We start from the raw sequence: 12220 nt of genomic DNA on the forward strand, positions 1-12220 counted from the left end.
ATCAAGCCCCTCTTAAATGACCATAATGGGGCCATTGATGAATGTGTAACGGCAGGCTATGAATTTCAAAATTCTCTGGAACGGAAGCATATTTAATACTGAGGAATAATATTCATTAAATATCATCCGATGACAAACATTTGCTTGCCTCTGTTGGCCACGTTCCCTTGGGGATCCACCCGATATCAACCGAAGTTATTGTCCTCGGTGTTGGTTCCCACCCGCTTCATCTTCAGCCTGCCTCCGGTTCCACGTGTCATCTAAACATTAGAGCATTTAATATAAGCCAATTGTACCCTATACAGATAGTTTCCCTGCTTTCCGGTGGCATATCTCTCTGTAATCGGAAAGTTGGTGAAAATTCCTTTCTTGGTGGAAAATTTTCTAAACCCTTCTGAAAAGTTTATGATGCTTGATAAGAAGCACGTCTCCTCGCATTTAATACCTCGAATACGTGTTACTCCTACTTTCATCTCTCTTTGTTCTTCTTCGAAAAACTTTATCATCTCCTTATCATTATGATGTCTTCTAAGTTTTTCAAGAAATCCAGTCTTTTCTTCGGTGGGGGACCGAAGAGGAGCAAAGATAAAGAGGTTGATCTTGACGTTGATCCTCCCACGGTGAGCACCATCATACCTAAACATTTGAACACTGCCAAAGATTTCGAAGAGAAATTTCCTACTTCAAACCCTCGAACTTGGGATGTTTGTAAATATCCTTCTTTTATTCGTTCTTCTAGTATTCCTGCTGTGAAAGAAGATTGTGACTATCATGCCCTAAACATCTTTGCTCCCGATATAGTGGAGCAGGTAACCTTCACTAAGAAGGATTTCACGTACGTTTACACATGCCCCATCACTTTGGTCCCATTCTCGTTGAGCAGGGGACTTGACCCCATAATTTTGTAGTTCTGCTGCCGGTATAAAATCTTCTTGGAACAAGCAGGCCCCTCTGTATGGCGAACGGTGTCTAGTCTACCGCTGTTTTGCTTGAAAACGAAAGAACCCCTCACCTTGGCTCATATGATGAACCTCTACTCCCCCAAAATCTATCGTGAGGGAGTAATAAACTTCACCAAGTATGGCCACGATACTTTGCTTACCAGCATGAATGATGACAATGACCTTGGATGGATGAAGCGGTTTGTCATCATTACTACTAGGGATATCATTGCGTCCACAAATCTATCATTCTCCTAATCCTGGAATCGCTCATGTAAGTCCCAAAAAAAAAGGTTATTCCATGTTATTTCGAACCTTTTTTCTTTTGTTATTTCAGCTACTCGGTGGACACCGCCAAGGGTTGAAGGCCTAGACCCATGGGTTCGGAAGATTCTGGATATCACTACGCTAGAGACCTGGCGGTAGAAGGATTTGGCCCCCAAATATGGGTGGAAGGCCAAGAACTACATTAAAATGACTTTTCCTTCATTCCACCTTTGTACATAAGAAAACCTGCAAACCCTACCTTCTTGTTTGATTCAGGTCTCCTGCATGGTTCTGTTTCCTGTAGGATGTTTGGTCAATCCCGCAGAGGCTGCAAGCACTCACCCGAACTGGTGCCCTCGAGTATGCTTTTTGTGCAGGTGCTTCTTCCCGGCCAAAGAACAAGCAACCAAAAAGGCAACGTTCTTCCTCGGTCAGGGGTAAAAATAGAAAGTGAGGAATGCCACGTCCGAGGCAGTCATACCCAATGTGGTCATTGGCGATGATGTGGAAGCCATATATGGAGAGGCTTTCCTCTAAAGGAAACAATTATCTTCATCATCTTAACAGAATGTATAATCAGGAGAGCTTTGAACCCCAACCGAGGGCGATGTCCGAGCGCTCTGGGAGAATTTATCTTAATTGAGAATGCTGATTCTCCTTTTTCGGCCCCAGTTAGTGCTTCTAATCCAATGAGGCCGGATACCAGACCTCTTCTACCTTTGGTTGGTGAACAACCAACAAATAACATTGTCTCTGTCGCAAATGCTTCTCAACCTATAACACCATGAGCTTGATCTCCATCCACACAAATTGTGCCTTCATCACCACTACATCTCCCCTACCATCCGTAGACACGGGAGGGGAGGATGTCCCTCTTCCCCAGTCCCCTAATCACAGGAATTTAGTGCACAACTATTCAGCCCCTTCCGTAGATCCCCAAGGGATGAGGAGTGTCTCTATCTCGGTCTCAAAGGAGTTCCACCTAGTTTCCAGGTCGGTGGAGCTCGCCAATTACACTCTCTTTCAGAGGAATATATGTTAAATAACTCCATGCAAAATGTAGCAGCGGTATTGTACTTGTTCTTTTTTACTGTATGTTTCTATTTGTTTGTTACAACAGGGTTTCTGAATTAGATATTTGTTTTGAATGCCAGCTTCCTCGCTTCCGAGGGCCTTTAGAGATTGATCCTTAACAAAGAGGGACTTATGTCCGAGCGAGATCAGCTGTTGGCCGAGAGGAATAAACTTGTTGCACGCCTCCAGGTACTAGAGGCGAAGGTTGTTGAAGCGGCTGAGCTTGAGTCCTAGTTGCAATAGAGTGAGTAGGATGTGATGGCTCACATCCAAGAAACCACTTAGCTACATGCACAACTTCGGGATGCAAAGGCTAAGTGGGCTGAATCTAAATATGTTACTCTTGTTGCTATTGAGTGCGAGTCTACTCCATCGAACAAGCAAATAATTTGGAGGCACTTTTGAGCTCCAAAGTTGAAGAAGTTATTGTTGCCAAGGAAAATCGGACCCGAATGGAAGATAGGTATAAGAAGATCATACATCAAAATAAGGTTCACATAACCACAATCTATGAGCTTGATCTTAGTCTTAGTGCCATGAGATCCGAGTGGGGTGGACTTTTGACCGATGTTGATAGGCTTAAAGCAAAACTTCAGCACCAAGGGGATTCCCTCATCATGGAAAAAATATACTCTATGTACCATACAAGGAGGAAAACCTTGGAAGAGGCCAAAGTAGGCATTATTAAATCGATAATGAGATTGCCAAGGCCCGAACGCTGGAGTTAACTGCTCGAGAAAGCCTGCTAGATCAGCCTGATACAACTGACTCTTCTAGTTCTAGTTCTGAGTTTTCGGGAGCCGAGGAGGAACTTTAAGAGAATGATGATGAAGGCTATAATGTTGCGGTGAGGGCAGATCCACCTACTTCTCCCGGGGGTGTAGATGCATCTCTTCCCCCGAGTCCCGGTGGCGACGTAATTTAGCCTGTTTTTCTTTTCTTTCTTTTGTTATCTTCTTTTGTATCTTTGTTTTCATGCCGCTTGGCATGTTTGATAAATAAAAAGGAACTTTTGTTTAATTATTGTGCAAAGTTCATTCCTTTTGCATCGAATTAAGTAAGGCTTCAGGTGTGTTTTGTTCCGATAGCTTTTGCGTTTCGAGCATAAACCCTTCAAGAATCAACCCTTTACTATGATAGTTTCATAATAGAAAAGCCTCTTATATTTACGGTGCTCTTAAAGAGGACATATCATGTTCATTCTCACACTAGCATTTGATATTTTTAGTTAACTTTCAAATGATCAAATCAATTCATCATTTAGATAAGAAATAAGATAAAAATAAAAGGACTTTATTTTATTCCTTCTATCTTCAAAATTACATAAGCATTCATTTGCTGAAAGAAAAGAAATTGCCAATACATGTGGCTAATTAGTATAACTTATTTCTACGGGGCTAGTTGCATAGTCCCTAGTCTCGATGTGACATTATTATTCCCGGGTCTCATAGTCCTGCTTTCTGTGGCAATCAAGTTATTGTATTCTCATAACATTCCCTCCCCAGTGTTCGAATGCGCAGAATGAGAATTGGAAAACTGGAAGTCTTGCTCCTTTGAGGAAAAACACTTGTGAATGGCTGGATAATCTTTGGTTCGATGCAAGCTTTGTTTCCCGTTAGGAACTTTGCCATCAAGCAAAGAATTATTTAAACATCCGCTAGTGTCTTGTTATTTCAGTGCCTTGTCTTTTAAAGGTCTTAAATTTGCTGACAATTCTCATTTCATATGTTGCTACCTCGTTAAAAACCTTGCCAGAAAAACCCAGTCGGAAAAAAAAATAGGTCGAAGGGAAAAAAGTGCAGCACATACTTTCACTATAAGTAAGATCCATCTTGATTCTCTATTTCGTATGATCCCTTTCCGGTGCCACTTGAAACCCGATAGGGGTCATCCCATGTCGGATCCAGCTTTCCCGTCTTGAGCGCCCGGGTGTTTTGAGTCACTTTCCTCAAAACTAAGTCTCCTACTTTAAAATAGCGGAGATTGGCCCTCCGATTACAATATCTTTCCATCCTTTGTTTCTAAGCCACAATTCTCATATGTGCCAAGTCCCTCCGTTCGTCAAGTAACTCCAGTTTGACCAGCAATGCCTCATTATTTGCTTCTTTGTCCGCCCGAAAATACCACATGGTCATTTCACCTACTTTCACCAGGATTGGAGCTTCTGTGCCGTATACGAGAGAGAAAGGTGTATCCCACGGCTTGACTTGGACAACATCCAGTATGCCCATAGCACTCCCGGTAACTCTTTGGGCCACTTGCCTTTGGCTACTTCCAAACTCTTTTTGAGGTTTTGAATAATCACCTTTTTGGTTGATTTCGCCTGCCCATTTGTGCTCGGATGCTTTGGCGAAGATGTGATTCTTTTAGTTTTTCTGTCTTCAAGAATTTTTATGACTTTGGATCCTATGAACTATGGTTCGTTGTTGCAGGAAATCTCCTTCGGTATTCCGAACCGGCAAATTATGTTTTCCTACAGGAAATTGACCACTTCGCGCTCACTGATCTTTTTGTAAGGACTTGCTTCAACTCATTTAGTGAAGTAATCAGTTAAAATTAAAAGAAATCTTACCTTACCTAGACCCGGGGGCAGCGGCCCGACTATATCCATCCCCCATTTCAAGAATGGCTATGAGGACAATATCGAATGCAGGAGTTCTGCCAGTTGGTGCACCATTTATGCATGACATTGACACTTGTCGCATTTCTTAATGAATGCATTCGCGTCTTATTCCATCCGAGGCTAATCGTATCCTGCCCTAACTAATTTTAGTACCAACAAATCTGCACTGGAATGATTCCCACAAATTCCTCCGTGAACCTCTCTCATGGCGTAGTCTGTCTCCGAGGATCCTAAACATCGGGCCAACGGGACTTGGAATGACCTTCTATATAACTGAGCCCCCCTCCATAGAGGTTGTAACGAGCCTCTTTGGTGACTAGTTCTCGGGATGCCTTCAGGTCTTTGGGAAGCTTGTCGTGCTGAAGGTAATCGATGAACTCATTCCTCCAGTCCCAGACAAAGTTGGTTGTATTTACTTTACAATAACCGTCCACATCCAAAATTGAATGCATAAGTTGAATGACGGTATCGGAATCTGATCCTTTTATCTCCGTAGACAATCCCAAATTGGCCAATGCATCTGCTTATGCATTTTATTCTCTCGGGATATGGCTGATCGACCACTCCCTGAACCATGCGAGCAAAGTTTGAACTTTAATCACATACTGTTGTATGTGTTCCTCTTTTATGTCAATGATTCCATATATTTGATTTACTACTAGTTGGTAATCACATTTGATTTCAATAACCTCGGAGTCAATCCCACCGTGTCAGTTCAAGTCCTACAATCAAAGCCTCATACTCAGCTTCGTTAGTAAATGGAACAACTTTTATGGCCTGCCTTAAGGTTTTTCCCGAGGGCGTGATTAATACCACCCCGAGCCCAGACCCTTTCACGTTGGAAACCCCCTCTGTGAACAAGTTCCAAACTCCTGATGTTGTTTTCGACACTATCATTGCATCTTTTGCAGCCAGCGGCAGTAACCTGATGCTAAAATCGGCCACAAAGTCGGCCAAAACCTGTGACTTGATCGTAGTCCTAGGTTTATACTCAATATCAAATTCATTAATTTCAACTACCTATTTGTCCAGTCGACCTGACAACTCAGGTTTGTGAAAGACATTCCACAAGGGAAAAGTTGTCACCACGGCTATCAGGTTTCACTGAAAATAAGGTCTAAGCTTTCGAGAGGTGACTAAGAGAGCTAAGGCGAGTTTTTCAAGGTGCGGATAATGAGTTTCCGCTCCGACAAAATTTTGCTAACATAATAGATAGGAGATTGCATACTTGCATCCTCCCGGACCAGAACGACACTTACCGCTACCTCTAAGACCGCTAAGCATATCAGCGACTGTTCGCATTCCTCGAGTTTTAATAGTAGCAGAGTGCTTGATAGATAACATTTTAGATCTTTTAAGGCTTGTTGGTATTCTGCAGTCCATTCGAAGTTGTTTTTCTTCTTCAGAAGTGAGAAAAAGTGATGATATTTTTTCGAAGGCCGAGAAATGAATCTACTTAGAGCGGCTAATCACTCGGTTAGCCTTTGTGTCATTGATAGCTTTGATCTTATCGGGATTTACCTCGATCCCTCTCAGTGACGTCAGGAAACCCAAGAGTTCACCGGAGCTAACTCCAGATTTGCATTTTTTGGGGTTGATCTTCATGTTGTGCTTCCTTAGGATATCGAAATTCTCCTGGATATGTTTTTAATGGTCATCTGCATTCAAAGACTTGGCCAACATATTATCTATGTTACTTCCATTGTTTTACCTATCTATTTTTCAAACATCTTGTTCACGAGCCTCTAGTAAGTGGCTCCGGCATTTTTAATCCCGAAAGACATCACATTGTAACAATATGTGTCAAAGTTTGTTATAAACAAAGTTTTCTTGATCCCCTAGGTTTATCCGGCCATTCCATTAATCATTTGATCAACGTTTGGCAGTGGAAACGAGTCTTTCGGGCACGCCTTATTCAAATCTTTATAATCTACGCACATTCAAAATTTATTATTCTTTTTTGGAACTACAATTATGTTAGCTAGCCAGTCAGGATACTTTACTTCCCGTATTGAACCAATATCAAGTAACCAAGTTACCTCTTCTTTAACAAACTTGTTTCTTACCTTGCCTATTGTGCGTTTCTTCTGCCTTACAGTAGGATGCTTGGGTCCAGGCTTAGTTTGTGCATGGCCACCTCTAGCGGGATACCTGTCATATCAGCGTGCAACCATGCGAAACAATCAACGTTATTTTTAAGAAAATCAATAAATCCTAACCTGAGCTCGGGGTTGAGTCCTGTCCCCAAGTGAAATTTTCTCTCCAGGATTTTTTCGAACAAAGCCACTTGTTCTAGTTCTTCTGCCATGAACTTGGTTGTATTTGTTTCTTCCAGTACCTGAAAATATCTTGGTACCTGATGGGATTCCGATGACTCCTCCCTTTTGTCATCTTCTCTTGGCTTAGGAGCATGCGTCAGTTCCTGTGATTGCTATGTGTTGAGTTCCTTCCCTCTACTGCTGGAAACCAATTCCGCATTCATTTCCCTTATGAATATCATGAGTTTGGTTTTAAAGGGACCATTGTCGTTGTCATTATCGGATCCGTTGCTAATCCCCCAGCTCTGTCGAAGCTGACCTTACCCCTCGAGGTGTTGTTATCAATTCTTTGAGCTGTTTGATTTGCAGGAGCTTCGGGAGGAACAGGGCCTCTACCATTCGCGTTGTTCGAAGCGCCTGACAATGCCTGCTTCCGCTCTGCCATAACCTGGTCTTGCCTTGAGAGATAGCCCATAATGTCCTTTTGCTGCTCTCTTAAGATCCTTACTGTTTTCGCAATGTGCTCGTCCAAAGCATTATTAGGAGTTGTCTCCCACACAAGTCGGGGATATTTCCCGTCATGTACCGAAATTGGCACGCCCTCTTGTTGCGGGTGTCATTGATTGAATCCTTATGTTGAGGCAGATTTTCGTGTGCCTCAACATTTTGTGTGATGTTTACATAGTTAGCTGCCATTTTTTCGATTTTGCTATGAAATAAAGAATCAAACAAGTTAGTAATAGACGAAAGGATCAACTGAATTACGCAGCTGTCTAAGCCCCACGGTAGGCGCCAAACTGTTTACCTAATAATACGGTTAAATTTGTTACGTGGTTTATAGACAAGGGAATTGATTTGATCCCAAAATAATAAATAAATTAAATAAAAAAAAGACTTAGCATTGAAATTGAAAGAAACAGCAAGCCTGGTTCCGGGAGCAAGGCTTCCGAAGACAGCAACAAGAGTAATACTAGACAAAAAGTGAAGTATATTATTCAGCTTGATAGTAAATTATAGCATACGTATTGCCAGCGATTTCGTCTGTTACAATAGTTGTTCGAGTCCCTTTTTATAGCTATACCTAGGGAACAAGATCTTAGGATCAAGCCCCTCTTAAATGACAATAATCGGGCCGTTGATGAATGTGTAACGGCAGACCATGAATGTCAAAATTCTCAGCAACAACAACATATATAATATTGAGGAATAATCTTCATTAAATGTCATTCGATAACAAACATTTGTTTGCCTCCATTGACTATGTTCCCTTCGGGATCCACCCGATATCAACTGAAGTTGTTATCCTCGGTCTTGGTTCTCACTCGCTTCATCTTCCGTCTGCCTCTTATTCCACGTGTCATGTAATTATTAGAGCATTTGATATAAATCAATTTTAGCCTATACAACCATGCTGATAGTTCTTCATCCAACACTTGAACCATATATTTTGTTAGCTTTAACTTTTGGATTCATTAAAGTGTAATCATAATTAAGCATGCTCTATTTAAACTGAATGATATTTCGAGTATCTTCTCCAATTTTAAATATCTCCAGATCTTTATTTAACAATGACAACTAAATTAGTAGTTATCTTATACTTAATCTGTTAATTCTTGTGAATTTCTTGTTTCTTTTGTTTAATTAGAGAGTATTTATAAAACACTCTTTGGCATTATTAGCTATAGAGTTTAACACTGATGAAACATTAACCTTGTGATTACCAAAGTTAATATAGAAGTGATAGGTGAAGAATTCTCAGATTGTGTTCCAGTTTTATGTTGGTGTACTCACCACTAATAACATACCTACAACACAGAAAATATGTTTTAAAAATCAATAATTGGCATCCGAAGTTTAATCCAAAGTGACTCTCAACGTGGAGCACCAATCTAATGGTAAATATTACTCGCAGTGAGAAGAGAAATTACCAACTAATCATTATTAAGTGAAAAGTTTTCGTCCAAATACATTTGGAAGCTCCACTTGAGTTGCCATTTCTCTTTATTTTGCATATTCAGAAAGGAAAAAAAAGGCAGCTTGGTGCACTAAGCTCCTGTTACATGCGAGGTCCGGGAAAGGGCTAGACCACAAGGAACTAAATTTTGCATATTCAGAATAGTGAAAAAAAAGATTAAATCATTTAATATCTAGCAACGATTATGATCTATTTCTCATTTTTAATGAGAATATAAGAAGATTTTTTAGAAGTAAAATAAAAATTAACTCACAAAGAAAATTACTACAACAAAGAAAGAAGGAATATTAGATAATCTTACATACTACACAACAACTTGAATAAAGCAACATATTCTAAAGTAACATCTCAGAAAGCAAAGAATAAGAGCAGTAGCAAGAAAAACTAGAGGGAAAAGAGTTGTAGAATTATACGAAGTTCACTGTTATAAGAGACAAAAGATATTATTTAGAAATGGACAAAAGAAGAAATTAAACACTTTAATTAACCATGATTAGGGCTTTAATTTATTTTATTAAAACTCATTCATTGATTGTTAACTATAACAAGTGTCTCAAATCGTAGGAACTTAGAGAAATGGAGATATTAAGAAATGGAGAGGAGTTGGATCGCATATTATCTATTGATTAAAAAAAATTATTAAATAAATAGAACCTTCAACTTCCTAAAATTTTAAGGCGTGCTTATTAATAGTCTTCAGTCAATATGGAAGCACAAACCAAAAAAAGATTGATTTGTCAAAGAAGAAAAGTTGCATTTGCTTGGTTAAAAAGACACTTCCTAATTTTTACCTCTACAAAAAGAAGATCAAAGTTCAAGAGATCAGAACCACCACATAAAATTCATCGACCAACATAGTAAATTAGCAAAAAATTGAGAACCAAATTTGTGACGTGTGAGATGGCAGAAGTGAAGTTGCTTGGTCTTTGGTATAGCCCTTATAGTCACAGAGTTGAGTGGGCTCTTAAGTTTAAGGGAGTGGAATATGAATTTATAGAAGAAGATCTACCAAACAAGAGCTCTCTGCTTCTTCAATCCAACCCTGTTTACAAGAAAATCCCTGTTCTCATTCACAATGGAAAGCCCATTTCTGAGTCTATGATCATTGTTGAATACATTGACGAGACATTTGAAGGCCCTTCCATTTTACCTAAAGACTCTTATGACCGTGCTATAGCTCGTTTCTGGGCTAAGTTTTTTGAAGAAAAGGTATATTCTTTTCAGTTCTATATATTCAAATTAGTTAGAAATATATTTTAGTCATACCAATACGTTTACTGAAGGGTTTTTCTACGAGTCTTTCCATCTTAGAGATTTATATGCCGATAGAAAATATAGTATACTTCTAGTACCTTTATATTTTGTATAATATTGGACTTAGATGAGCTCAAATAAGGTAATATCATCAATAAAGATTCATATAACAGATTCCAACTTGCTTGGATTGAAGTTTGTAGTAGTGGTAAATTCCTCTTCCTATCTGCAGAATTTAGTGAAATTCTTATTGAAATATAAGTTTTGAGTGTTCTAAATTTGCAGGGGGCATCAGTTGGGAGATCTTTCTTTCTAAAAGGAGAGGAGCAAGAGAAAGCTAAAGAGGAAGTTTTTGAGATGCTGAAAGTTCTTGATAATGAGCTCAAGGATAAGAAGTTCTTTATCGGTGACAAATTTGGATTCGCTGATATTGCTGCAAATGCTGCGGCACTTTGGCTGGGAGTTCTTGAAGAAGCATCTGGTGTTGTTTTGGCTACAAGAGAAAAATTTCCAAATTTTTGTGCGTGGAGAGATGAATACATAAGCTGCAGCCAAAATAAGGAATATCTGCCTCCAAGAGATGAGTTGCTTGCCCATTTTAAAGCTCGCTTTCAAGCTGCAGCTGCAGCTACTAAATGAATACTTTCTTATTCATCTTTGAAGTTCCAAGATCTTGTGTGGCAATAAAATAGAAGTGGATTTAGTGCTAGTTTTGTGGGTTGAACTGAATCATTCGTATTGGCTTGAACAATATATGTTATTTATTGTGTTCAGAATACTAATGTAGACTGCTCGATTGCTCACTAAGGAAAGGCTAACTAATCTTCACATACAGGGGGATGAAGACAAATGTAGTTTATGTGTTGATCAAGTAGTGGAACAAATCAACATCTGTTTGTGGATTATCCATGCTCCACATTAATTCGAGACACCTTAATGCCTCTTGCTCAAAGTCGTTCGAGTTTTTCCTAGGAGTATGGCATGGGTTACTTCAGCACTGTAGTGCCTGGTATTCAAATATTGGCTCGAGGCATTTTCTCTATCCCCTTCTTACTTTGAAAAAGCAAGGACATCTTACGTTCTTAAACGGATAACTATCTTTCGACTGACCTAGCCTTCTTCGTCCCTCTGGACAAACAAGGACAGTACTGGAATATTCACCTGTTGCCCATTGACTACACAACCTCCCGGTCATGAAGCTTATCCAGTAGATATTTTTTATTTGCATTCATGTCTTTTGGAAAGACCGTCCTTCCTTAATATAAGAATATCTTCCCTGACTCTACAGGCACGTGAGGTGATGTGATTACGAAGACAGTTGTCGTTCTTCTGTAAAAGTGCATTATAGGTTTTATACTTATTGTTTGTTATCAATGGTGATTCACAGTGTTAGGGGTGTACAAAGGAAACCGACAAACCGCACAAATCCGATAATCCGAGTCAAACCGAGAAAAAAAAATTGACTATTGTTTTAGTTTGATTTGGTTTGGTGTTGGAAAAAAAAACCCGACCATAATTGGTTTGGTTTGGTTTTAACTAAAGAAAGTCAAACCGAAACCAAACCAACCCGACATTACATATGTAAAATTTTTAGATATATTTAATATGTAAATATATTTATTGTAATGTAAATTATAAATATTTCTTAAATTTTTTCATAATTTTATCTTTTAAGGTATTATTTCAAGGTTGAACTTAGAACTTTTGAGTGTTCCAATAAGTTTTATAGCCATTAATATAAGTAAATTAAATAATGCTAAGAAAAGCCCAAACCAAAAGCAAATCAATACTAATACTAACAAAAGAATTCAATTTAATACCTCGAACG

At 39.2% G+C, this 12220-nt stretch overlaps 1 protein-coding gene across 1 annotated transcript; it reads left to right on the top strand.

Moving 5' to 3' along the window:
- The first annotated feature begins 9888 nt into the window (after positions 1-9888).
- On the top strand, positions 9889-11224 carry LOC107825557 (putative glutathione S-transferase). Its single transcript, XM_016652429.2, has 2 exons — positions 9889-10347; positions 10678-11224. Exons 1-2 carry the CDS (start codon positions 10039-10041, stop codon positions 11029-11031), a joined length of 663 nt encoding a protein of 220 aa, XP_016507915.1. The 5' UTR covers positions 9889-10038; the 3' UTR covers positions 11032-11224.
- The last annotated feature ends 996 nt before the right edge of the window (positions 11225-12220 follow it).

Source organism: Nicotiana tabacum, chromosome 10 (assembly GCF_000715075.1).
Source record: "Nicotiana tabacum cultivar K326 chromosome 10, ASM71507v2, whole genome shotgun sequence".
Taxonomy (NCBI): domain Eukaryota; kingdom Viridiplantae; phylum Streptophyta; class Magnoliopsida; order Solanales; family Solanaceae; genus Nicotiana; species Nicotiana tabacum.

What these genes read in the sequence shown, in the direction of transcription:
- LOC107825557 (XM_016652429.2), top strand. Translation starts at nt 10,039, where the DNA reads ATGGCAGAAGTGAAGTTGCTTGGTCTTTGGTATAGCCCTTATAGTCAC. An exon ending in CTAAGTTTTTTGAAGAAAAG is followed by an intron (nt 10,348 to 10,677) that starts GTATATTCTTTT and finishes CTAAATTTGCAG; the next exon opens with GGGGCATCAGTTGGGAGATC.